Source organism: Centropristis striata, chromosome 7 (genome assembly GCF_030273125.1).
Source record: "Centropristis striata isolate RG_2023a ecotype Rhode Island chromosome 7, C.striata_1.0, whole genome shotgun sequence".
Lineage (NCBI taxonomy): Eukaryota > Metazoa > Chordata > Actinopteri > Perciformes > Serranidae > Centropristis > Centropristis striata.
In genome coordinates, this window is record NC_081523.1 from 23,456,033 (window position 1) to 23,481,334 (window position 25,302).

At 40.6% G+C, this 25,302-nt stretch overlaps 5 protein-coding genes across 7 annotated transcripts; 2 read left to right on the top strand and 3 right to left on the bottom strand.

The window, feature by feature from the left end:
- Positions 1 to 114: 114 nt before the first annotated feature.
- Positions 115 to 5,096, top strand: LOC131975250 (UDP-glucuronosyltransferase 3A1-like). The gene is made up of 11 exons (XM_059337867.1): positions 115 to 256; positions 1,269 to 1,307; positions 1,522 to 1,623; positions 1,752 to 1,872; positions 2,112 to 2,275; positions 2,433 to 2,597; positions 2,989 to 3,197; positions 3,418 to 3,563; positions 3,677 to 3,762; positions 4,317 to 4,536; positions 4,661 to 5,096. The coding sequence occupies exons 1-11, from the start codon at positions 118 to 120 to the stop codon at positions 4,923 to 4,925; spliced, it is 1,656 nt and encodes a 551-aa protein (XP_059193850.1). The 5' UTR covers positions 115 to 117; the 3' UTR covers positions 4,926 to 5,096.
- A 3,318-nt stretch (positions 5,097 to 8,414) lies between these two features.
- Positions 8,415 to 11,894, top strand: pdxp (pyridoxal (pyridoxine, vitamin B6) phosphatase). Its single transcript, XM_059337760.1, has 2 exons — positions 8,415 to 9,220; positions 10,740 to 11,894. The coding sequence occupies exons 1-2, from the start codon at positions 8,623 to 8,625 to the stop codon at positions 11,084 to 11,086; spliced, it is 945 nt and encodes a 314-aa protein (XP_059193743.1). The 5' UTR covers positions 8,415 to 8,622; the 3' UTR covers positions 11,087 to 11,894.
- Positions 11,895 to 12,006: 112 nt separating this feature from the next.
- Positions 12,007 to 15,326, bottom strand: mrps36 (mitochondrial ribosomal protein S36). Of its 3 annotated transcripts, XM_059337762.1 has the most exons (6): positions 15,310 to 15,326; positions 15,002 to 15,116; positions 14,612 to 14,718; positions 13,435 to 13,498; positions 12,914 to 13,104; positions 12,007 to 12,613 (listed from the first exon to the last, which is right to left on the bottom strand). In XM_059337762.1, exons 3-6 carry the CDS (start codon positions 14,663 to 14,665, stop codon positions 12,596 to 12,598), a joined length of 327 nt encoding a protein of 108 aa, XP_059193745.1. In that variant the 5' UTR covers positions 14,666 to 14,718; positions 15,002 to 15,116; positions 15,310 to 15,326; the 3' UTR covers positions 12,007 to 12,595. The 3 variants fall into 3 exon arrangements, with proteins under 3 accessions (XP_059193745.1, XP_059193746.1, XP_059193744.1); XM_059337763.1 differs by lacking the exon at positions 15,310 to 15,326 and having other exon boundaries at positions 14,612 to 14,715; positions 15,002 to 15,303; XM_059337761.1 differs by lacking the exon at positions 15,310 to 15,326 and having other exon boundaries at positions 15,002 to 15,303.
- Positions 15,327 to 16,857: 1,531 nt separating this feature from the next.
- Positions 16,858 to 21,041, bottom strand: LOC131975015 (betaine--homocysteine S-methyltransferase 1-like). The gene is made up of 8 exons (XM_059337539.1): positions 20,688 to 21,041; positions 19,337 to 19,469; positions 19,080 to 19,192; positions 18,698 to 18,889; positions 18,440 to 18,587; positions 17,895 to 18,077; positions 17,462 to 17,690; positions 16,858 to 17,340 (listed from the first exon to the last, which is right to left on the bottom strand). The coding sequence occupies exons 1-8, from the start codon at positions 20,703 to 20,705 to the stop codon at positions 17,163 to 17,165; spliced, it is 1,194 nt and encodes a 397-aa protein (XP_059193522.1). The 5' UTR covers positions 20,706 to 21,041; the 3' UTR covers positions 16,858 to 17,162.
- A 134-nt stretch (positions 21,042 to 21,175) lies between these two features.
- On the bottom strand, positions 21,176 to 24,298 carry LOC131975014 (betaine--homocysteine S-methyltransferase 1-like). Its single transcript, XM_059337538.1, has 8 exons — positions 24,152 to 24,298; positions 22,998 to 23,130; positions 22,781 to 22,893; positions 22,489 to 22,680; positions 22,238 to 22,385; positions 21,970 to 22,152; positions 21,652 to 21,880; positions 21,176 to 21,543 (listed from the first exon to the last, which is right to left on the bottom strand). The coding sequence occupies exons 1-8, from the start codon at positions 24,167 to 24,169 to the stop codon at positions 21,354 to 21,356; spliced, it is 1,206 nt and encodes a 401-aa protein (XP_059193521.1). The 5' UTR covers positions 24,170 to 24,298; the 3' UTR covers positions 21,176 to 21,353.
- Positions 24,299 to 25,302: the final 1,004 nt, after the last annotated feature.

The following is a 25,302-nucleotide window of genomic DNA, read 5'->3' on the forward strand; positions in this document are numbered from 1 at the left end:
TGGAACGACACCGCAAATGAAATGACAACAATAACATCAATGATGACAGGATTGACCCTTACTCGCTTTTTTCCCCCGATACACTCCAGCAGTTTTTCTGACTGACTTGCTTTTCTAATGACCTCTCTGACACAGAAAAGCAGCTACAATGAGTGCATTGTCCAGGATAACCTACATGTCAAGCCTGACTTGCCAGTAACTGCCTGCCAGGGCACCCACAACCCGACCACAGTCCAGCCAGCAGTGATGTGTTACGGTAGCTACTTTATTTAGCAATCACTGCTGCCTGTCTACTAATGAATAAATGTGCATGCTGTTTGGAAAAAAATAATGTTTAAAAATAGGAGCATGTATACAGTAAGTAATCAGTGTCATTATGTAGCTTTCTTGTTAATAAAGGTAACATAAATGTGTCATTCATTTAAAATGGATATTGGTATCGTAATAAATGTCATCAATAAGTGCCTTCCTGTACTTCAGTGGAGGGGGTTGCATTCTAGCAGCAGCCTTGAGAGAATGTAACTCCTGTTAACATTTCCATTTGTCTAATTTGATACAACGAGGGCTTGGGGAACCCCCCACCCCTCTGACCCACCTCCTTTTCTCTCTTTCCCTCCCTTTCATTATCACTGCAGGTCCAAGGCTCTTGGACTTCTCAGTGTCTGACTTTTAGAGAAAACAGAGCCGCTCATGTATGTATATAGACAGAATCATACTCGCAGACTTGCATCCAAAACCTTCTGAGTAATAGGGAATACATCAACGCCTTAATGTTGGATCTCTTCCATTTGTTGCAAGACAAAGCATACCGGATACATTCTAAGTACACTAAATAAGGATTTGGGATTTCCCCCGTATCGACTTGAAACTGCAGACTGTATAAAAGAATCTTTACTCCTGGTTGAAACGGACATGAGATCAAAAAGAAGACTTTCAGGACTGAACTTGGTGCACTGAAAAGATTTTATGAAGAATATGCAGTTCTCAGTTGCACGTTGGTAATCCTGCATTTTGATTTCTTGTGGAATATTCTTGTGGATTTTTTTTTTTTTTTTCATTTGCCTGGATTGCAACTCTGTTTAAGGATCTGTTTGCTCCAGTTACTCTCTGGCCAAACATTCCCATAAGGAATTCATTTCACACAGCAAGGTTTTCATTACAGTTTTTGAATTGGACTATTAGGCTATGTTGGCTGCAGGTCAATGTGTGGTACTCTAATTACAAAATGGGAATTGTATTTTGGATGTTTTCTCTTCTGGCTCTTCCAGTACTTCAGTCTGCCAAGATCCTGACTGTCTGTCTAATTGGTAAGTAGTGGAACAGTGATTGAGTACCCTGTACGAGTAGTATATTCATTGTAAATATATGTCCAGAAAAATAAGAAGGAAGAAAAACCTCTGTCAGCCTGGTGAGTCAAGAAAGTACAATATATAAATTCATATAGTGTGTTGCAAACAGTGAGCCATATGTTCAGAGAGCAAGGTTATTTTATTGTATCTCTTCTTTTCTCCTCTCTTCCAGGAGGAAGCCACTACTTGTTATTAGATGAAATTTCTCATAACTTACACCAGCGTGGGCATGAGGTCCGCATGCTCTTGCAACTGGGCAACCCTATTATTACAGGTAAACTACATACAGTACAAACATACATTTACAGAGAAATATTTTGCACAACTTTCTCTTTCATCCTTTCTCTGATTCACTTTAATCTTCATGTAAATTAATGCAAATTTCCGTTGAATTGCTCCCAGGTTTTTCCTATGCAGGCCGTGCTGACAGTTACCAGAGAAGTACCTGGTCCTTAGGAGAGAAATACATCAAGGAATACAATGGCTGGTTCCTGGAGCAACAAACACAGTTTTTACTGGGAAGGTATTACACAGATTTTTAGGAGACATGACTACATTGAACTGTCACAATTAATTAGGAGAAACGGACAGGCTCTTATAAGCTACTATACCTTGTTTTTGATTTTGAGTCTGGTTTTCCGTCACCGTTTTGTGGCTCTTGAATATATCTTATGCTGATGCCCAGTTTGTCTTTGATTTAGATTTCTGAACCCCCTTCCTCTCTGTTTGTCTTTGTCTTCCCCTCCTCTCTCTTTCTCTCAGGGATAGCTTTAATAACTTTCTTAACTTCATGGGGCACCTGTCCCATCAGTGTGACAGGCTGTTGGGGGACAAAGAGATAATAACTTTCCTCCAGAATGAACGCTACGATGTCGCCATCCTTGATGCTTTTAACCCCTGTTCCTTCATCCTGGCACACAAGCTTGGTACATTTGTTCTTCATATCACATTGGTTTATGTCTTTATTTTTTAATATTTATTAATACCTTGCCATGTTCAAATGTTTTTAAGATATATATACTTTAATAAATAAATAAATAAATCTACAGCTGTTTCATGCACTTCACTCTTAATTTACTCCAGGTGTCCGCTACATAGCTTTCTATCCTGGCACTCTGAACGGCCCTCTGTCCATCGCTCTCCCCAGCCCAGTCTCCTACATCCCAGTCTTCAGCTCCCAGTTGTCCGACCACATGAACCTCTTGGATCGTGCAAAGAACCTCTTTTATTCTTTCCTGGCTCCTGTAGGTAAGAACTCTGTTAAAATGTACATTCACATATTGTCATGGGTATTATCTAGCTTGCTTGATAACACACATCCTCAGTGTACAGTGTAATAGCCCTCTAGACATAATATTATTCTAAATTAGTGCATGTTTGCATTTTTTCCTTCATATATTTTTGCTAATATTCCATATAAAGTCATGTGGTGAAAATGTTTATACTTTTTTTTTTTTTTTAATCGAATTTAAATCGTAGTTTGCATTTCCAATAGCCTACTATCTCTGGATTCAGATTCTCTATTATTTATTGGCCAGGAATTAGTGGTCCATTAGTCATAGCAATTACATCTGGATGGCTATCAAAATGTTGAGCACACAATGTTGGTGCCTTTTCCATCTTGTGTTTTATATCAAAGGCCAGGAACTTGTGTGGTCGACATTTAGGGAAGTAGTTGAGCGCCACCTGGAGTCATGGTCACCTAAAGGAGCTCTGGAGGAGTTACATCAAGGAGCTGAACTCTGGGCCTTCAACACTGACTTTTCACTGGAGTTCCCCCAGCCTCTTATGCCCTACACTGTGCTGGTTGGAGGTCTGCTGAATAAACCTGCGAGGCCTCTAGAGCAGGTCTCTTCTCTTGATACACATATTCAAATACATCTGTGAGACTCTGGATTTTGAATTAACCCGCCTTCTTTTCCTCTCTTTACCTTTCTCACTCCCACTTCCCTTTGGTCTTGTACTCCTTTTTCTACACAACCATCTCTCATGCTGCCTTACTCAACACTGCAAATTTCCTTTTGCATATTTTCTCTATTGCCATAACCCAACCTTTCTGATTCCTCAGCATCTTGACTTGTGGATCTCCAGTTTTGGAGATGCAGGTTTCATTGTCGTGACTCTGGGATCAATGGTCTCGTCAGTCTCTGTGGGCCCTCTGCTTGTGGAGCTGGTTGCTGGCTTCTCCAGAATCCCTCAGGGGGTTCTCTGGAGGTAAAAGCATTACAAAATCAACTTTCACCATTCTGTCACTGATCATGAAAATATTTTTAGTTAATGTCAGGATGTTGAGGGAAAAGCCTAAACCTGTAGTGTTGTGCTTGCAGGTATGACCCCAAGCAATGGCCATCTCACCTGGCCAGACCTCCCAATCTCATGCTAGTGGACTGGCTGCCTCTTAATGACCTGTTGGGTAGGAACAGTCTGCCTCATTTACCCTAACCCTTTGTTACAAATGTAAAGACAGTACATGGTAGACTGTCAAAAGGCTTCTTTGTTGCAGGAATTTTTAACTGCTGCATCTGTAAAGAAGAATAAAGCAAAGAATTTTGAGATAAATTCCTCTGACACTGGACCAAGAATGCAGCATACTCAAACTGGCTCTGATGCATTGGAGCTCTATTTTTCCTTTTGAAACTCTTCATATTTCAAGAAATATTCCACAAGACTCAAGCTCTTGCTTTAAATGTTGACTAAATCTGTTTTTGAGCATAAATGTACCATCTTGTCATTGCCCTAGGGTATCATTTTCTTGCTGTTCTTTGTTTAATGTCAACCTCATCATGGCAATGAAAATTACTGTGTTTATGTGTAAACCTCAACCATCCCAATAATGTTGCCAGTGGTTTGGTCCACATTGTTTAAACCCTAACCCATGAAACAGATTATTTTATCAGTCTGTCATACAACCAAACACTCTAACTTCCTTTACTCATTAAGTTTTCTCTGTTTCTCTGTTTACCCCAGGCCATAAAAACATTCGTCTCTTTATCACCCATGGTGGACAAAACAGCCTTCTCCAGGCAGTGTACCATGCTGTTCCTGTGCTGGGAATCCCTCTGTTTGGAGACCAGTTTGATAATGTAGTGAGAGCTAAAACAAAGGGACTTGGCCTCGCCATCAACCCCACACAAATCACCAGGGAATTGCTCAGCTCGACTATTCAAACACTCATACAGGACACCAGGTTTGTGGATGGATGGATGGATGGATGGGAAACAGTTGTGATGCCAGTAGAGCAAAGTGGAGATGTCTGTAACTACCCCTCCCTTCTTTTTCTTTAATTTTCCCAATTATTTCTCATTTTCCAGGTTCAAGTCTTCAGCTCTGTCTCTTAGCAGGGTCCACAAATCCCATCCTGTCCCCCCAGCTCTTCGTCTCATCCAGTGGGTGGAGCACATCCTGCACAGTGGCAGTGGAGCTCATTTAAGGCCGGTTTCACTGACGCAACCATGGTACCAGAGATACCTGTTGGACTTGGTGCTTCTTCTCTCTCTGGGACTTCTTGGACCCGTAGTCCTCTGCTGGACTTTCTGTAGGAACAAGAACAGCAGGGACAAACACAAAAAAAACTAAGTAACAGTAATGCATGTTTCCTCTGGGACACTCCAGATTTGTACCTCAGTTCTGTGATACTTGTTCCTCTCTTGACTTGAATACTTTACCAATAAGAGAATTTTAAAAACATTAATTCCCGCTACTCTGAAATACTGCAGATGTTCAATAAATAAGCCATGTTTGTTGTAACTGATTAATACAATTCACCTTTAAATAAATATAATAAATAAGTGACAACTGACTGCCATGTGGATGTAGGACAGTGATTCTCAAAGTGGGGTCAGTTTAAATGATCCTGATATATATGCATTTATTTATTTACAAAAGGCTTCATAGTTCAACAATTATTTAAATTGTTAAACATATAAGTGTACATTGAGTTTTTGCTTCTCTAACAAATCTAAAAAAGTTGCAACTACTCTTAATACGTGTATTATATCTCTTTCTCTCTTGTTGTGAAGCACTGCAAAGTAGACAAATCACAAAATTTAAAGAGTGGTTTCAGCATTAGTGTGCAAAAAATGCATTGAAAACAGTTTGCTCTTCTTGTTGAGTATTTTCTGTATGCTTAAAAGAATTTTGATTTCTGTATTTCCAGTTTTGCTTCAGTGGAATAGCCTTAATGCCAAGTGTCGTGCCCTCTCTCCTCCCAGCGCCATCATGTCTACCAGACGTCTCATTTGTACTGCAGCGCCACATTGTCCAACACCTCAGTGCTGCTTTGACCCGGCTGTGCTACAAGCAGGGGTGGTTGACAGTAAGCACGCAAACACGCCCGAACCCCCATACACTGAACTAAGCAGTTGCTTTGTGCTTTTGTGTTGTTGCATGTTTCCAAATGGCAGCAAACCATGTTAGGGCAGATGGGTGAATGTTGAGAATGTTTTTTTGTGCTCCTTTTGTGTAAGTATGTTAAGAGTCACAGAATACACCTGAATTCTCCAAAATATGCTGTACCTGCATGTATGCATGTGTGTATGCGTGTGTATGGGGTAGCGTTATGGTCTACTGGTTCTACAATTATTAACCACCTGCAAGTCTCAACTCTGACCCCCACACCCTCCTCTGCTGGTTTCCACTGAGTCTCCTTCCCCTTTCTAAACAAGACACAAAAGCGAACAGCAATGTTCACGGTCAGCGCTCAAGCCACTGTTGAGAGCAGACCAGGCCTTGGAGGGCCCCCCCTCTCTGGTCTGTCCTCCCTCCCAATCCTCACATCTGTGTTGGGGGTTAGCAGGGAGGAAAATATAGATTAGCAAGGAAAATAATGACCAATTAGGACAGCTTGTTCTCTGTCCATTCAGCTGTCCATTCTTTCATTCCTTCCCTGCATTTCATTTGTCTGTTTGGCTGGCAGTTGCAGGTGCCAGTGAGTCTTCCTCTGTCTCGCACGCAATCCAAAACAGGCAGGGCAGAGCAGCCAAAGCATGACAGGACAGGACCACTGAGGGGAAAAAAAGAAAGAGGCAAAAAAAAGAGGAAACTTTAATGAAGCAGAAGGACACAACAATGCAAAATAAAAGACAGGAAACAACAGAGAACAGAGAAACAAAGCAGGAAACACGCTAGAAGAAATGGTAATAAAGTGTCTCTTTTTTGCATTTTTAGTATTGTAACCACATTGAATTTAAAAATATAGTTCTTCATTTTTGGAGTGTTGGACAGCCATATTTTCAGCCATGACAATTCAAAACAGGTTTAATACAAATACCCTACAGTGACAAGCAAAATGAAATCAACACAAATAAAATGATATAATGATAATGGAATCAAAATGCCATATAAGATGATGCACGTTTTTATGAAATAAAAATAGTTTAATGTGCTCTTTAGAAGTCAGGGAGACTTATAGTAGCTTTGATTTGTATTTTGTATAAGCATGGGGGAAAAAGGATGTTTGAACATACTTGTAGCTGGCATTTAAAGTAGACATACGGTTGTACACTGTCAGTGGCTCTAGTAGCATCATGGTGGGTTGTGTCTTTGAAATAAGAAATGGCTGAATGAAGGGAGGACGTGGTGAGAGTAAAAGCTTTGTGGCTGAATAATTTCTGTAATCACGGAATTACTATATTCAAAGTCAGCCCTGCGATAGTCTGGCGACCTGTGCAGGGTGTACCCCGCCTCTCGCCCAATGATAGCTGGGATAGGCTCCAGCGGTTAATGGTAATGAATGAATATATTCAAAGTGGAACTGATAACATGATGACATTTGAAAGGCTTTAATCTAAACCTTCCAATGAGTTAGCAACAGGCCAAATGTGGTGACAGAAGGAGACTGGAGAGGGGGTATGACTGCATGAACTGCAGTAACTGTATGTGGTGGAGTTCCTGGGAATTGTGTTCTGAAGTTTAGATCTGTGTCGTTTGTGGGTTAGAGCCCCATCTAGTGAGCTGAGAAGGTGACTGAAATCATGACTTCCTGGACAGAAATTAAGGCTCATTCTAGAAATACTCATCAGAACAACATTTCTAGAAAAGAAGAAACCACTACTTTGAGTATTATTTTATTCTACTTTCTCCACTCCATCTCATTTCAGAGTTGAATATCTCACGTATTATTAGTCATATATTACAGATAGTAATTTATATACAAAAACAAGATCATACTTTAAAATAAGATGCAGTTTTATACATTGAGCTACCCAAAATTAGCTCCACCACTCCACCACTCCTGAACCAGCGACAAGATTAAAATTCTGTTTACACATTATATTATTGTCTCAATAATCCAGTTATATATATATATATATAATATATATATAATATATATATATATATATAATATATATATAATATATATATATATATATAATATATATATAATATATATATATATATATATAATATATATATATATATAATATATATAATATATATATATATTATATATAATATATATATAATATATAATATATAAAATAAATAAATATATATATATATATATATATATATAAAATATAACACTTTGAGATGTGCCACTGTGCATAATGACTGCCTTTACATCTGACTTTTTATGTATTTTGAATGCAAAACTTTAACTTGTAATAGAATAGTTTTAGTGTGGCGGGTGTAATGGCACTTTTAAGACTTTAAAGATTTAAAATCTTCTCTTAATGTTCAGAATGAATCACTATAAATTCTGCTCTGGTCTCATTCATTCGGGGGAAAAAAACAGAAAAAATCCTGTTTCTCTTGCTGTTGTATTTCTGAATAAATGGGATTAATTCTGAAAAACGAGCAGAATTCTCAGATAATTCTCATTAATTCAGAAAATGAGGGCAAATATTTTTTCTCAACAGACTGTATCACGCTACCGCATATATTTAGAGGGTATGTACTTTTTTGTTAAATTAAATAACTAAAATATTATATTTAACAGCGTCCATCAGCTGCCAAGAGGGCGCAATATTTTTCAGAGGACGTTGGTTACTCGGTTGCTTATAAAAGTCTTGACATACTCAAACCTGATTGGTTGAAGTGCTGTCGTCTGATTGGACAGTGTTGACAATGTGGGTGTGGCTAAACGTCAATGTTTATGTAGCCCGCTGTCCGTGTATGTAACCGCACCAAGGACTCTGACTGCAATGTGATTTTCTGACATTGATTTGTTTTCCTAGTATTTCCCCGCTGTCTTTACTACATTATGCACCAGTTGTTGATATGGGAAGCCACTAGAAGGTGAAACACGGAAGAATCCGAGGAAAAAGCCGAAATGGCAGGCGCCTTTGGGTTCAAAGGCTGCCAGAAAATTCGAGGTCCGCAGATTAGAAGTCTGCTGGATGCGAAGGACTTCATCCTTTTCGACTGCGACGGGGTTATATGGCACGGAGAGAAGGCAATAACGGGCGCGGCGAAGGTGGTGAGTTCGCTGATACGGCACGGCAAAAACGTAGTGTTCGTCACCAACAACTGCACCAGGGCCCGGGAGAATTATGTGCACAAGTTCTACCGGCTGGGCTTCACCGACGTGATGCTGGAGCAAATCTTCAGCTCGTCGTACTGCTCGGCTCTCTACCTGAGAGACGTCGTCAAGGTCCGCGGACAGGTGTTTGTCATGGGCTGCGACGGACTGCGCAGAGAGCTGCAGGAGGCGGGCATCCCTTGCGTGGAGGAGGCGGACGATCCGGACGCCACCATCTACAATTGCGCCCTGGCTCCGGACGTCAAGGCAGTGCTGGTGGGACATGATGATAAACTGACTTTTCTCAAATTGGCCAAAGCCTCGTGCTACCTGAGGGACCCGGACTGTCTGTTCCTGGCCACCGACAACGACCCCTGGCATCCTCTGTCAGGTGGAAGGATACTGCCAGGTATGGTGGTGATGAGGCTTAGTTTATTGAGGCTGTGACAACCATGTTCGTGAAACGGCATAATGGGAACAGCATTGTTATATTTGTATTACTTTTTCTTAATACAGCATTATCCAACATGTAACCTGGAACAAAATCCTTCAATGGTTTCCTATAATATGCACCAGTTGTACCAGCTGTGTGTTTTGCATGATATCTATATAACAAATTAGTTTCAACCAACCAACAACAGACCTTTAGGGTTATTGTTCACCTGTAAATTTTAGCTGCATTCTTGCTGCAGTGCCGACCTGTTGGGTCTAAAAACAAATAGCTATTGTGTTCACTGTAAAGCATTTCCAAGGTCCCGACTTACTGCTTGCTATTCTTTTCAATCTCTGGACATTGTTTTTGTGCCCCTATACCATAGACTGTATAAAATACCCTATACCCTAAAGGGGCCCACCATGTACAGTGCACACCAAATGCTACACATGGCAGCATCATTACAATACTAGAACCCAAAGAATGATCCAGTGCTCCCATACTGAAATACCACCTGGCTTCTGGTTTGTGCCAGTTTGATTTAACACACATCTCTTAGAAATGAATATTTAGGAATTTAGGAGGTCATATAAGTGCAGCCTGATATATTAAAACTTATGACATTTTTTTTTGCAAGGACTCAAGATCAGACAATAATGGGGCGTCTTAAGCTTTCAAGACACTCACCATTTAATTGCAATGACCCTGGTTCAAGTCCAGTTTGGCACTTTTTTTCTGAATGTAATCCCTCCTCTCTCTCCCCTCATTTATTGTCGCCTTCCTTTTGTCACTCTCAAGACAAAAATGCTCTCAAAAAGAATCAGCAATTTTACACAACCTTTTTGAATTCCCCTTACTTTATCCAAGTGTATTGGCAGACAGTGTACACATTATCAAATTACTAATCATTTGACACAAAGTGAACCTTAGCCCTTCAGGCACCCAGGGAGTGAGGCTCAAGGGCAAATGTAAATTTTTGCTCAGTCAGTAATTCAGTGCAAGGTTACGTAACCTGGAAGTTAATCTTAAACCTAAACCATTGGCTTGATGTAAAATAATACTGCTTTCAGAAATCTAAAAAGTTAGCTACAGACAGTAATGTTGCCCTATATAGGCTATAGTCTATGTGATTAGTAATAGACCAGCACATGCAAAACCAGTCACAGAACTAAAACCCCCCACCAAACATCACTGCAGAATAAATCTTCCTCCCTCTCCTGGATTGGTGTGTGTGGGTTGCTGTGACCTTCTGGCACAGCAGTCACTGTATATAAGTGACACAATATATCAGTTGCATTTAAACATACTTGGAGAGAGGTTAGTGTGCGTTGTTCGAGTAAAGGATGTGTCTTTAGGGTATACTGTGCAGAACTGTTCTAAAACACAATGGCTGTGTCTGTATCAGCAGAAAAAACACTATGTGACAATTCCTTTGTAGTATGCCTTTTAAGATTCACTTCAATCTAACCTTTCATCTCATCTTTACCTCCGACAGGTTCTGGGTCTCTCACTGCAGCTCTTGAGGTCTCCTCAGGACGCAAGGCCACTGTGATCGGAAAGCCCAGCCGCTTCATGTTCGAGTGCATCTCCAGTCAGTTCAGAGGGGTGGACCCAGCCCAGTGCCTGATGATCGGGGACCGCCTTGAGGTAGACATGCTGTTCGGGTCCAACTGCGGCTTTGAAACCATGCTCACTCTCACTGGCGTGTCTCAGATCGAGGAGGCCCAGGAGTACAGGAATAGTGAGCTGACCACCAATCACAGCTTGGTGCCCGACTACGTGGTGGACACCATCGCCGATTTCTTACCTGCTTTTGAGGAACTGGACGAACAGAGCAATTGACAAGTCCTTTCGCCTCCGGTACGGAGCATAAATTGCTTCTACTACATTTCAAGTGCAATGTTTAGTCTGGCGTTTGCAAAAAAACCCTGTACCTATCCACAATTATCAAAAAGTAGAAATGTTCCTCAGTAACAAGGCGCTGTTAATGTTGTGACCAAGACACGCATAGGACCGAATATTTTCCCCAAAATAATCAGAGTAATCCAGTGCATACCTCAGTGTTTCTTCTAGTGTTGTGCCCATTTGTGACTTGACAGTTCCTTGTTGCTGTAAATGTTTATATTAATATATGAATATACTGCACTTTCTCCTTCATGAATTTCATAGGTCGTGTTTGACATTTGGTTTTGAACATCCAGAGGTATTTTTGTAAAGCCATGAATTGGTCTGTAATGACATTCATGTGTTGAGTGTTTTTTCTTCTTTTTTTTCCAAAAGGCAGACATGTATTTACTGACACAGAATTGTTTTCTCATGTGTGTTTTCCTGGATGTGGCTTCTCCTCGATTAATTCATAAAAAGAGGAGAAAACAAAAACTTAAACCGTTTTCTCAGCTCTGGTGGAAACTAAGATGACAATCTGCCAGTCAGACAGGTGAAGTGTGTATTCACCTTTCTGTCATGTACTGTCTGTACTACTTCTTGTGCCAATATTCAGCTGAGTACTAAACAGCTTTCTGAATCTCGTAGTTAGTAAATTATTAATGGTGGCCGGTCATACTGCACTGTTGTGAAATTTCAATGTTTCAATGTTTACCATATAGAGCATGCCAGCAATGGTAACAATAAAAACCTAAAATAATCTAAATTATGTTGTTGTTCATCTGTTGAAGACAATGTGTCCTCTTATTACACATGTCCTTATCTTGTGCTTGTTGGGTGTCTATGCATCTACATCAAGTATGATAAGAACAGCACAATCAAAATACAATATACATTTAATCAATTAAATCCAGCAGTAGTTCACATGCACTCAACACCACTTCACTTGGTACTATTGCAAGTTGATATCCAGCATCGTTTCAGCCTTGTTTAGTCCCAACAAACAGATCGGTAATATGGCAGTGAAAGTCATGAAAAGCAAAGGAACCATCCCATAACATTAAATGTACCAGAGCCTCTGTGTGGTGGTAATGAAAAGGAAGCTCAAAAAATGATATAACAAAAACGAAAATGAGAAATTGTCAAGTTTAGCTGGTATAATGTTAAAACCAGGGGGTAGCAAAAAACAAGAAACCTGCAAGGAGTAGTTGTTGTGGCAGTACAGTAAATAATGCTACTGTTAAAGCTCTGTTGTGCGTAATACAATGAACTTAAATACAATAAGTTCAGATTAAAGTAAGATTTAACATCTAAAAAATAAACATATGTACAGGCTTTATGCAATACTTTATTCTACATCATGTCTCATGTGGCATTAGGTTTTGTTGTGCTGAGAAACAGAGTTAAAGACACATACTGATCTCCAACAGATAAGGACTTTGGTTGCAGTGATTGAGTTGCTTCATGTCACTCTGGTCCACCACGCTGTGAAGAAAAAACAGAATACAAATCTGAAGACTTATTCAGAAACAGGACACTACACAAGCACTCTATTGATACAGCCCACATTTATTTAGGTTTATTTTTTCTTTTGCAACTAGTTGTAAATGTTCATAAGATGCTGTAAAGTAGATTAGAATTTATTTATGACATGTTCAAGTCAAAGGTTACTATACTGGCTTATCTTAAATGAAGGACAAAGATTATTTTCCAACTGATAAGACTGGAGGCTAAATAGTCAGTGAAAGGTTGTGGGTATAATAGAGTGGTCCAGTTGCCCCTCACCTGGATGTAGTCCATTTCATCTGCTGCCATCGGTCTCCTGCGGTACCTTGCAGGTAATACCTGAATAGAGGCCAGGGTGTCGGGCGTGCCAGAAATAGGGGTCAAAGGTACTTGAGGTCTCGATATCAGAGGTGGCGAAGGATTGTTGTGTGGCGAGAAGTTAATTGCTAATGATTTCAATGCCTCTTGGGCTGGAAGAGAAACAAATAAAATGTCACTAACTCAAGAAGCACCAAGGAGACATCATAAATGGGGAATAATAAAAAGGTAATTTTCAGGAGCAAAGTTCATTCAATCTTCGCCAATTTTTTTCATTATATGACTGCTGAATATTTCCATTGTCAGAGTACTGTGAAACAACAACAGCAGGCTATATGTAGGTTTAAATTACAGTTTATAGTTTAAACCGTTTAAAATCAATCACTTCAAAAACAGCATTGCAGCTTGTCAGTACTGGGGGGAGTTCCTTAATTTATATATTATGTCAACTATCTGACCATTATTCCTTTCTTCATACTCACCATTTGGCTTTGCAATGTCATGTCTCTTCGGGAACTTGATCAGAGGAGCGTGAGGCCGAACAGCCTGCAAACACACACACACACACACACACACACACACACACACACACACACATTCAATCGAATAGCTGTGTGAAATAAGATTGTGTGCTTGTTAAAGGGTCAATTTACCCAAAAATCAGAAAATACTCATCACATATTTTCATTTATTTCAGTGTCAGATAAAAACCTACAATCACAAGTTGTGTTTTTGTCATTTAAGTGTAAGTCTTCCATGATTACTGTAAACTCAGACTGTGACAAAAGACTCACAACTGAATCAAATGATCTGAATGACAGAAAATACCTGGCTATAATCTTAATCATAAAGAACTGCTTGTGTCGTAAGGCAACAAAAAGTGTCCTGGTCCAAGCTTCTTCTTCTGATTGATTTTTGTATAAAAACAGAATTCAGTTTACATTACAAAAACAAAATGTATTGCAATTATTTGACTGATATTGCAACTGTTATAGGAGTCTATCGTAGTATACATTGTCACTGTGATTTAAATATATTATGGTTTTTAAACTGAATAAAACTAAGTAAATAAACTAAACAACCCATCACTAACCAGAAAAAGACAATTAAAAGATGGACTGATTATGAAAATAATCATAAGTTGGAGTCTTCATGCCACACAAACATTGTTTACATGTTTGCTGGGTACTGGGTACAAATGTTAAGTAAGGAAAAAGACTGTCAGACATAGTATATGTGAGTAATAAGATGACTATTGAGACACTGAATGAATTAATTGCCAACATGGAGTTTCTGAGCTAAATTATAGATGTTTTTAAAAGATAAACTTCCTAACAGACCTGACTGCAGCAAATAGCCGAGACAGACTGAGCTAACGGCACTGCCAAACAATGAAAATAACAATTAGCATTAATATTAACTTAGTCAGTATAAGCCTTCATCTGTTGCTATTTCAACACATAAACATGTCTGTGTCTTCTGCGGTTAAACAAGGACATCAACAAGGGTACGACAGGATTTGTCACCAAAAAAGGCCGCACCAAAATAAATCAACAACAGATTATGATAACAGAAAAACGACACAGTTACTTTTCTATCAATATTGTGACCTAAATGCACTGGTGTCTACAGTAATTACAATTTCAGGAGGAGCATTACCTGGATAACTCGAGCTGCGGGAGCTGCCATTTTGGAGCTGACTTTGCTTCCCATGACGACGTCACAGGTTCACTTCCGGTATAAAAAATAAAAGCTCCTTGTAGCTGCTGAAACACACCACAAGATAGCGCTGCTGTTATTATAAACACTGTAATCTATAGCATAAAGTGGTCCAGAGGATGCAGCTCATGGAAATGGTGCAGGGGGGTAAGGTGCATCACACAGGCTACACATTAATGGCATCAGTTGGGGATACATCTTTAGACAATACAACTCGAATTGTAGTCGTAATAACACGTGTAATTAAGGAGATGAGGTTAATAATAACAACAACACTAAATGCTGAGTATTTTATTAGCTGTACATTACCTCTAGTTATCATTACATTACCTCTCTGCCGAATATGGCAACCAGCCGACTGATATGTTGACCCAATGGTTGTCCTGCGAGGTCAAATCCTCAGGCCATACTGCAGCCTTATCATTCCGGGTTGTGAGTTAGCCTCCTGTCAAAAAGGACATACAAAAACAGGCCAATAAAAGACCGTGATCCGCTATAAAGCTCAATCAGTCGAGGTCAAATGAGGTTCCAAAGGCTTTTATCCCTCTAAAAGCTAATAAAATGCTATAATATTATCTGTGTGATACATTAAATTGGCAATACAGACAACTGTGCTAGTTCAAAGACAAATATCATACCCTATCTTTGATTTCACTCCGCCTCAGAAAAAAAACTGTTAAGCAGCTCGCCTGTCCAATCAACGGCGCGGAAAGCACCAGAGATCTTCTAAGCAAGAAGATGTGTCACCAGCTGACAAGTAAGTGCGCATAGAGCATGACTCTCCTGCTGCATTTCACAAAAAGATTAAATATAGTAATAATATACAACTGTCTGTAATAGAAAAGGCATACATATTTCAAATAAAAACAGCCACTATATGATTGCAGCATTATTTTAAGATACTCTCATTGAATAAAGCTTATTCAATTAATTCCTTTCAATAATTTAACTAATTTACAAGAGGCTTATTTATGATCCAAATCTAAGCAGTGGAGGTGGGTTATCCTGACTTTTTAGTTCCAGGTAGGTCAAAATGCTTGACCTTCAATTTCCATATGTGACCAAGTCGCAGCCTCCAGGGCTGAAAATTCAGCCATTACAGAAGTGCCAAAAACTACAGTTCCTCAATGTCAGTCCACAAAGACCCCCATGTTGAAAGGCCAATATATACAACAGAAATAAACATGTTTCTGGTACTAAAACCCTTATGGTCTCTATAACTTCCCAATTCATGAAAATAGTAGGAGGTAATGTTTTTTGAATAACCATTTAAATCATATCAAGGCTTAAGTTATGCATTTATGAGGGCATTGCCATTTTGAATGAGAGGTGAAGGCTGTCACAGGTGGCATGTTTCAGCTTAACTACACTCCACCTCTTTGCACACCACACTGAGTTTAGTTTCAAATAAGCTTTTTTAGAAAACTGTGGATGATGTCATAGGGACTACACCCATGTTTAGTACTGGATGTAACTTCATGACGCCCTCCTGACTGCTAAATATCCTCAAAACCTGATTCCCTGCCTCTACATGAACGGCGGGCTTGCTGTTAAAATCAGTGGAGTGCCCCTTTAATACAAAATAAAAAATAACAGGAAATATTGTAGAGAAAGTCTGTAGATTGGCTTGTGGAGACTTAAATTCAACATTTGGAATCAAGGATGTTTCTTTCTTTCTTTCTTTCTTTTTTCTTTCTTTTATTTAAATGAACACATCCCCACCTTGTTACCACTACTACTAGCTGGTGGACCATCTTTCCTAAAAGGCTCTTTGGTAGTGTAGTCAGGCATATGTGTCATGATATGCAACACCGCCATCTACTGGATCCATTTTTCATTGCACGATTCTCGAAAGCCTGTTCATGTTTGATGTCTATACTCAATAATATTAAAGCCCTTCTCCAGCTCTTAAACCACAGTGTGAGACTATGGAATTTTCAAAACTTTATGGTATGTTATTCATATGGCATTATAATGTGCATACTGTCCAGAGAAACTTGAGTTTTAATATATATGTTATTAAATGTTTTCTCCCTAACACTATATCGTAGGTTGTTCATAATAGTTTGTTGATGAATGATAAATATGTTTGTGTGCATGGTGTCATGATCATCACATATGATAGAGCTGATAACATCCAACCACCCATCCACAGCAAAAAATACGTCTCAACAGTCAAGTGGCCAATTCACATTTTATTAGATCTTATTTTATTAAACAAACTGGTCCAGAGTCATGGAAAACAAGAAGGTCCCAATCTAAACATGGGCTGAATCCTAACTCGAGACACCACTGTAGCTACACAGAAGCTTCAGTTTTACAATCAACAGATTGCACAGAACAGTCTCAAGTGAAGATTCGCCCCTAGACATTTGTTTGGTGCAGCACTGTTTACAGATTAGTTCACACACCACTGTGCAGCATCAGGTGCTGCACGGCACGGCAGTTTGACTCAGGTCTGCTGCGAGCTGTCTGAAGGAGACAGACAGACTCAGTGGCTCTTTGACCTGTCGAACAGCTGTTTGAGTTGGTCCTGAGAGGTGGCCTCTGTCTGCTGCATGAGTTCAGCATGGCCCTTGGTAACACCCCAGCTATCGGGATTAGACATGGAGGGACACAGGGGACGACCAGAAGCTGGCTTCAGGTTCTCCCAGTAGTCACGACGGGCTCTAAAAGACAGAAAGTCATACCAGTTAGTACTCAGTGGTGATGAAGAGCCAATACTTCACATTGAGGTGAGTTTAGATGCACATTTATCGTATGCATTGATTAAAAAAAGTAGCCTCTGACCTGGCTCTGACCCAAGGCTTGGTGTGCATCTCCAGACCAGCACCCCAGTTGCCGTGTTTCTCTGATGCAACTGGGAGGTAGCCTCTCTCAGGGGCCAGCTCCTCTGCAACAGCCCTGATGTGATAAGGCTCAAATCCACAGCAGCCACCAATGTAGTGGATGCCAGCCTTGTAGGCCTCTCTGGCGTACTGGTGCATGTCCCAGCGGGTCAGGATCCTGGGCTCCAGACCTGACAGAAGATTTATACACAATTGATTGCAGGATTCTGATGAAATTGTGTATCTTTTGTGTTGGATTATTGATGTAATGTGATACATCAGCAGATGGTGTATGTGCATGCATGCTGAGTAATCACTTGATTTTAAGGTATAATTTTATACATGAACACATTAAATGAATGGTTAAATTTAAATGCAGCATAGTATATTATTACCGAAGGGGAATTCTGGCAGATCGATGAATCCCTGACAGTTGCAGTCTGGGGTGTGGTATGCCAGGGGCTGCACCATGTAGTGAGCCTTCAGACCGGCCTTCTCCACTCCCTCCTTCATCATCTTGACAGCTTTCACACAGGTCATGGGGTCAAAGTGGCAGTTGATTCCAACAATCTGGGCACCTACAGAGGAACATGCATCAGTGTGAGTTGTTACAGATAAGGAAAGCAAAACACAATTTGAAGAGACAGCACCAACTGTGGTTTGCCGTTGTGGTTTCAAGTTTTGGGTTTAATCTTTAAGACATTTTGAACTTTGCTGATTCATTTTAATGGTCAACATTTTGGCACTGGTGGCAAACAACTACTGGAAACTGTTTTGGCATGAAGGCTTCCAGTTATGATACCAGTAGATTACAACAGATGTGTCTTATCTTGTGTCTACTGGTCATTTTAAAGTCCACATTTCTTGCTTCTCTTACATTTAATTCCAGCGTCTGAAAACAAGTTATGATCATGGGGGTATTAAAGAACACTGCACCCACCGGCTTTGACCAGCCTGACGGCACACTCTGCAGGAGAGACACCATGCATGTCTCCCTCTGGTCCGATACACATACAGGCAGCCACAGGCTTCCCTGTCTCCTTCAGTGTCTCCACTGCCCACACGGCTTCTTCAACATGCTCAAAGTACTGCAAAACAGCAACATTAGCTCACAGTCAGTCCATGTTTTCTCAACAGAAAATGCTACAAAAGAAGGATTAAGTTCAGTTGCCCCAATAGTTAAGTGCTGTCTTTGTACCTCAGCAATCAGGAAGTCTACATCTTTCTTGATGAACACATCCAGCTGTTTCTTGAAGATGGCCTTCACCTCTGTCTCACTCTTGCAGCTCAGGTAGGATGGAGTCTGACACACTCCTCCAGCAACCAGACCGTCGCCCTCATTGGCAACCTCGCGGGCCAAGTCGCAGGCGGCCTCGTTGATCTGAGCTCCCTGCAGAACCAAAACCAAATCATGGTGAGTAATAGTAGGTTATATTCAGAGTGGAAATTGAGATTACCAGTTTATAGATACTGCTTATCAACATTGCTTCTACATTCTACAACATTTCTTTCAGTATCAGCCACCTGCAGGATATTTTGTTCATTCCTATGAATGTGGTGTAATTTCCCATTAAACTTACAGTGAAAGCCAGCTTGTTGCCCCTGTTCTCCAGTTTGTCATCACTGGCGTAGAAGGTGAAGGTCTGCATGACATTGGCCCCGGCCCTCAGGAACTCCCTGTGCAGCTGTCGCACTGAAATCATCAAGCAAGTAGTAGTAGGATGAGACAAAACATATTAGCATATCCATTTAAGCTGTGACACAAAATGCATAAGAAAAGCTGATTTCTACACCTGCGGTATCGAGTATTAAAGCTGGTAAAACAGCTGGCTCTCACCTGCTTCAGGGTGCTCTGAGGCGGCCTCAGGGGTCCAGGGACCAGCCTTCACGTAGCCTCTCTTCTCCAGGGCAAACACAAATCCTCCATCGCCGATCACAATCTCCCCAGCGTCAAGACGCTCCAAAATTCCCTGTGATAATTAATATATAAAGAAAACTGAGATGGGAAGTGTCTGCTGTTTATGTTGGAAGTAACTTGACATTATATATTTCTTATCCCGAGGGTTTCTTGGTTGTTCAGTACAAGTTTTAACCCAATCCAATATACATTAGAAATAAAAAAGTTTATATTTAAGCATTCAGTCTAATGCATAGAGGGTTCCCAAATCCAGTGCTACCCCCCTTTCTCAGTGTCCCTGAATCATGATGACAGCAGCACATGTCTACAACAGCTGCACTGCTCCTCATGACTGATAGACTTGAACCTTTTGATACCAACATGGCTGTCCAAGTAAAAATCAGACTTTGTATGACCACGTGGGCCTACTCAATCTGAAAAAAAAAATCTTCTATAAATTTATTTCACTTTGGACTGTGTCTGCATGACTAAATATCACTCCCTGTAATCACTGCCCTGGCACTAGATATGTATAATTTGTTTATTTATCTATTTTTTCATTCACTTATTTGAATCCAAGTGAAGTTCCATCTGGAGTGAGCTCCTGTCATGAACCCTCACAGGATATTCCTCGTGTGATATGTTATGGAGAGCAAAGTCTATCTCTGTAATTTATGAAAAATCCAAATATAAAACTTGACAAATTCTACTGAAACTGTTATTTAAAATAATGAATCTGTTATAAAGTAATTTTAGGAATAAATAGCCAGACCAAAGTAACTCTTAATTAGAGATATTTAAGTTTTTTTGTTCATTCCAGTGTGGCAATAGGGGTCAAGAGGAGTTTTTAGGAGAACGATTTTCTAAGTCACTTTTTACAAAAGTACATATAGTGGCTCTACTTTTCCTATGTCTCCATGAACAGTTCAAGTGGCCATGTGGACATGTGACCTGATATGCCAGTTATGCAGAAGATGCATAAGAAAGACTATATCCCAATGCCTAGAATACACACCACACAAAAACACAACCATAAATATGAAGTATGTCCCCCAGCCTCCCCTCCTCAACCACCCTTAGTCACCCTCAGTACACTGCCCATATAGAAATATGTGGAAATCTGGACAAATACAGACACATCTTCAGCCTGGAGCTCAAGTGTACAACCAGACATCAGACATATTATAATTATTGGCATTTCACAAAACTTCCAGTTTTATTCCACTGCATGGATATTCTGCAGGACGGTCCCGATAGCATACCCATACTATGCATTAGATTTCCCACGTACCTTCTTTCCTGGTGCCATAATCCTGCAGCTGTGTGGACCCCTGACTGCTCAGACTTTGAGTGGCTGAAGCAACATTAGAGTGGAGCAGAAGGCCACTATAAATCTGTCCAAAGCAGGGGAGGGGTCTCAGTAAGAGCTGATCTGATTGGCAGCAAGAAAGTTACACAACTCCAATGTTTACTCACTCCCCTCCCCTTTTTATCTGAAAGAGAGTATTGTGAGTGTCCCCATTAATTATGGTTGTTGGTGTTTTTGTCTCGTTAGTTTGTGGGTTTCCTGTTTTTTGGACCCTGAATAGACAAATTTGTTAAGTCGAACTTGATAGTGGGCAGCCACTTTTAACAAACCAGTATGGGCGTATTCACTTCTGAATCAGAGCATTATATGAAATCTGTAATTGTTAAAGACACTGTTTTATATGTTTCTTGAATGGTTTGTGTTTGTTGCAGCAGTCCAATAGTGATTGAAAACACATATAGGCATAAAAATTAAGTGACAAACTCAGGTTTATTGTTTGGGGTTTACATAGTAATACTCCACAATTGGAGTATCGCTGCTACAAGTGCTTTTTTTATCTCCAATCTGAACCGGGAAAGACTTCACTCCTTCCCCTCATCCTTCTCTCTCACTGACGGAATGGGTGCTTCGGTGTTCTTGATGTGTCGCTCATGCAGAAGACTTGGCCTTCTTCTGCATGTCCAACACGTGCTTCATTTCCTGGCTGCTGGTGGCCTCCTTGTGCTGCATCAGCTCAGTGTGGCCCTTGGTCACACCCCAGCCCTCTGGAGTGGACAAGCTCGGGCACAAGGGACGACCTGATGCGGGAGAGATAGTCTCCCAGTAGTCACGACGGGCCCTAAGAGGATGAAAGACACAGGTTATACACAGAAACAAGGATGCACCAAATAATAATAATCATTAATGTGTGTGTGTTTAAGTGTAGTGAATATTTTGGATGGCTTACCTGGCCCTGACCCAGGGTTTGGTGTGCATCTCCAGACCAGCACCCCACATCCCATGTTTCTCTGAGCCAGCGGCCACGATCCCCCTCTCAGGGGCCAACTCCTCTGCAATAGCTCTGATGTGGTAAGCCTCAAACCCGCAGCAGCCACCAATGAAGCGGATGCCAGCCTTGTAGGCCTCTCTGGCGTACTTGTGCATGTCCCAGCGGGTCAGGATCCTGGGCTCCAGCGCTGAGGAAGGGAAAAGGTGACAATTGTGAAATGCTGCCAACTACACGACAGTCACCTGAGGGAGGCTTTCTATTTCTTTCAATTCTTACCGAAGGGGAATTCTGGCAGATCGATGAATCCCTGACAGTTGCAGTCTGGGGTGTGGTATGCCAGGGGCTGCACCATGTAGTGAGCCTTCAGTTTGGCCTTCTCCACTCCCTCCTTCATCAACTTTACAGCTTGCACACAGGTCATGGGGTCAAAGTGGCAGTTGACTCCAACAATCTGGGCACCTGGAGAACACAGGGAAATGGTTATGATCATATCACAGCTCTCAAGTAGAGAGGTAGATTCAGTACGGGATAGTTAAATACGTACCAGCCTTTACCAGCCTGACAGCACACTCTCCGGGGGAGATGCCATGCATGTCTCCCTCTGGTCCAATGCACATAGAAGCAGCTACAGGCTTCCCACTGGTCTTCAGCACCTGCACAGCCCACTCTGCCTCCTCAACATGCTCAAAGTACTGCAATGACAGAAACAGCTCAGTCACAACTGATCACTTTTTTGGCTCCACTGATCACATTTCAAAGGGTTTTAACATGATTTGAAATTAGACATATATCCACCTCAGCAATCAGGAAATCCACATTCTTCTTCATGAACACATCCAGCTGTTTCTTGAAGATAGCCTTCACTTCTGTTTCACTCTTACAGCTCAGGTAGGATGGAGTCTGACACACTCCACCGGCTACCATCGCGTCTCCTTCATTGGCAACCTCCCTAGCCAGGTCACAGGCTGCCTCGTTGATCAGTGCCCCCTGGAAGAAAGAGGCATGTTGATGATTACTCCATACAATTCACATCATGTTAAGTGAAATCTGCACAATCTTGCTAAAGCTGCAATAGTTAGGTACTTACAGAGAGTTTCAAGTTTTGACCCCTGTTCTCCAGTTTGTCATCGCTGGCATAGAACGTGAATGTCTGCATGACATTAGCTCCCGCCCTCAGGAACTCCCTGTGCAGCTGCCGCACTGATGGAAACATACAGATTTATCATATAATTGTGCTTTTAGGTTTGTGTACCTTCCCTTCATGTGGTTTTAGAAACAACATGTGTGTGTACTGTCTGTCTTACCGGCCTCAGGGTGTGTGACAGAAGCTTCTGGAGTCCATGGCCCGGCCTTCACGTAGCCTCTCTTCTCCAGAGCAAACACGAAGCCTCCGTCTCCGATCACCACCTCCCCAGCATTCAGACGGTCAAGGATACTCTGTGGGTGAGAGATCAATGCTCAAATCAATCACTTGATTTCCACACTTAATATATTATAAGCTTATTGATATTTTGTACTTAATATCTCTATACAATAGGGAATAAGGAAAAAGTATGACATTTTATGACGTGATGTCATACATTTACAGCTTTGTAGTATTTGTTGCAGTTTGGAATAAACAAATGTCAGTGAGTGCAGTTAAAATGTTATGATTCTGTGTGTGTTAATGCAGCAGTTTGGGTACACAGGTGCAAAGATAAAAGCCACGAGTCCGAGCAGTGACCATTTAAGTCTGACGATTTCACAAACCACATGCTAATGCAAATGCACACACACACATTAAACCTGCACTGACATCATTTTCTTCACATCAGCTCAGTCCATCGACTAAAAGGACAACTTTGGCCTGCAGTATGTAACAGGGTCATATCACCTTTTTAGATGCATTTTCAATTTTTGCCCTCTGGGAAAAAAACAGCTAAACACTTTGAAGCATTTTAAAATAAAAAATCTGTGTGAAAAGCTTTCATGTTTCACATTATAAGGCCTACTCACATGCTTCTTGATCAGGGCAAAACAATTAATATTAAGTTTTAAGACTGTGTGTTTTAATATTATTATTGCAATTTGATTGATAAAAGGATGCCTTACTCTAATGAGCCAAGTACTTCTTGAATATTCTTGTGTCTTAATAAAAAGTGTCCCAGTATTACAGTCTTCTTTATGTGTCCAAAGCAATAGTTTGCATTTACACATTGTCCAATGGCATGTGATAATCACTTATTAATAATATTGATATAATTTCAATATATTGGGGGGACATTTTGAGCATATCTGAATATCTGTTAGGATCTGTCCACCCCAATATATATTGTAATTGCTCCCCTGGTATATTGTAAAACATGATTTGAAAGATTTGCATGCTGCATTAACTAAATCAGTTCTCTTCTTCTTGCAGAATAAAAACATTAAGAAGTAACAAACATGTAGTATTGTCTGCAGAGAAGTTCTTTTTTACCTTCTTGCCAGGTGCCATCTCTTCTTCCCAGTTGCAGTTGCAGCACTAAGCACTTGGTAACAGCGAACCCCTCTTTTGACCCGAAGAGTGCAGAGAAACGCTCCTCACCAGCTTTATATTGCCGGCTGAATATGGGAGGATTTAATTTGGTGCCAAATTCATGCATTATTGCCACATGTCTGTTTGGACATTGCGCAATGTCGTCTGGCACACAGATCAATGAAGATGGCATGGGCAGCAATCAGGTCAGATGAGATGAGGACATGTGGTCTGTTATAGAAAGAGAGCTCTGCCAGTTTAATGATTGCTGTATTTAATATCTAGTTTAAACATTAACTCTCAAACCGTTTGCTTTGCTGTCAACTATGTTTTGATAAGTTCTGGGCCACAGTAGAGTTTAACAGAGTTTCCTGCAAATTAGTTTCATTCATACATTATATTCAAAATGTTCAGACATTGTTCTTGGTTAACCTGCATGTGACTCTGGCATGTTTTGTTTTGTTTTGCTTTGTTTTGTTTTAGTCTCTTTTTACCTTTGTCAATTCTGTATTTTATTGCACTTTTTGCACTTTTATGTGAAGCACTTTGGTGCGGCTCAGCCGTCTGTAAATGCGCTATATAAATAAATTTGACTTGACTTGACTTGACATGTCTGATGTAATTAGGGGCTTTACAGACTTACAGTGTCCTTATAGTTGGAACCGGTATCTGCAAAAGCCTGAAGAGACTGATAAGACTGGCAGTGATCCCAACTGAGGTGACTGCGGCTCTATATATTTGCTCAAAGTGCAGCCCTGGGGCTGATGGTGTCCCGCAGAAACATTATAAGTGGCCCCCAAACGTAACATGAAATTACTTTTTTAATTGAAACTCAGGGGGCAAGACCATAATCGCATGGGGAAAATGTTTACTGAGGTAATAAATCAGTATCAATAAGTCACAAATAGGGTCATTTTCTTATTGAAGACTATATATTGATTGGTCATTTGGTCATTTGATAGAATGCAGGTTTAAGCCACTTTACCGTTGGTTTACTTTTAAGTCTTGGACGTTGCTGCTTCCTAGAAATCTACTGATTGCAGGGTAAAGTTAGCAATTTTGGTGGACAACAACATTTTTCTGCACAGCCCTCAATGATAAACATTCACAGT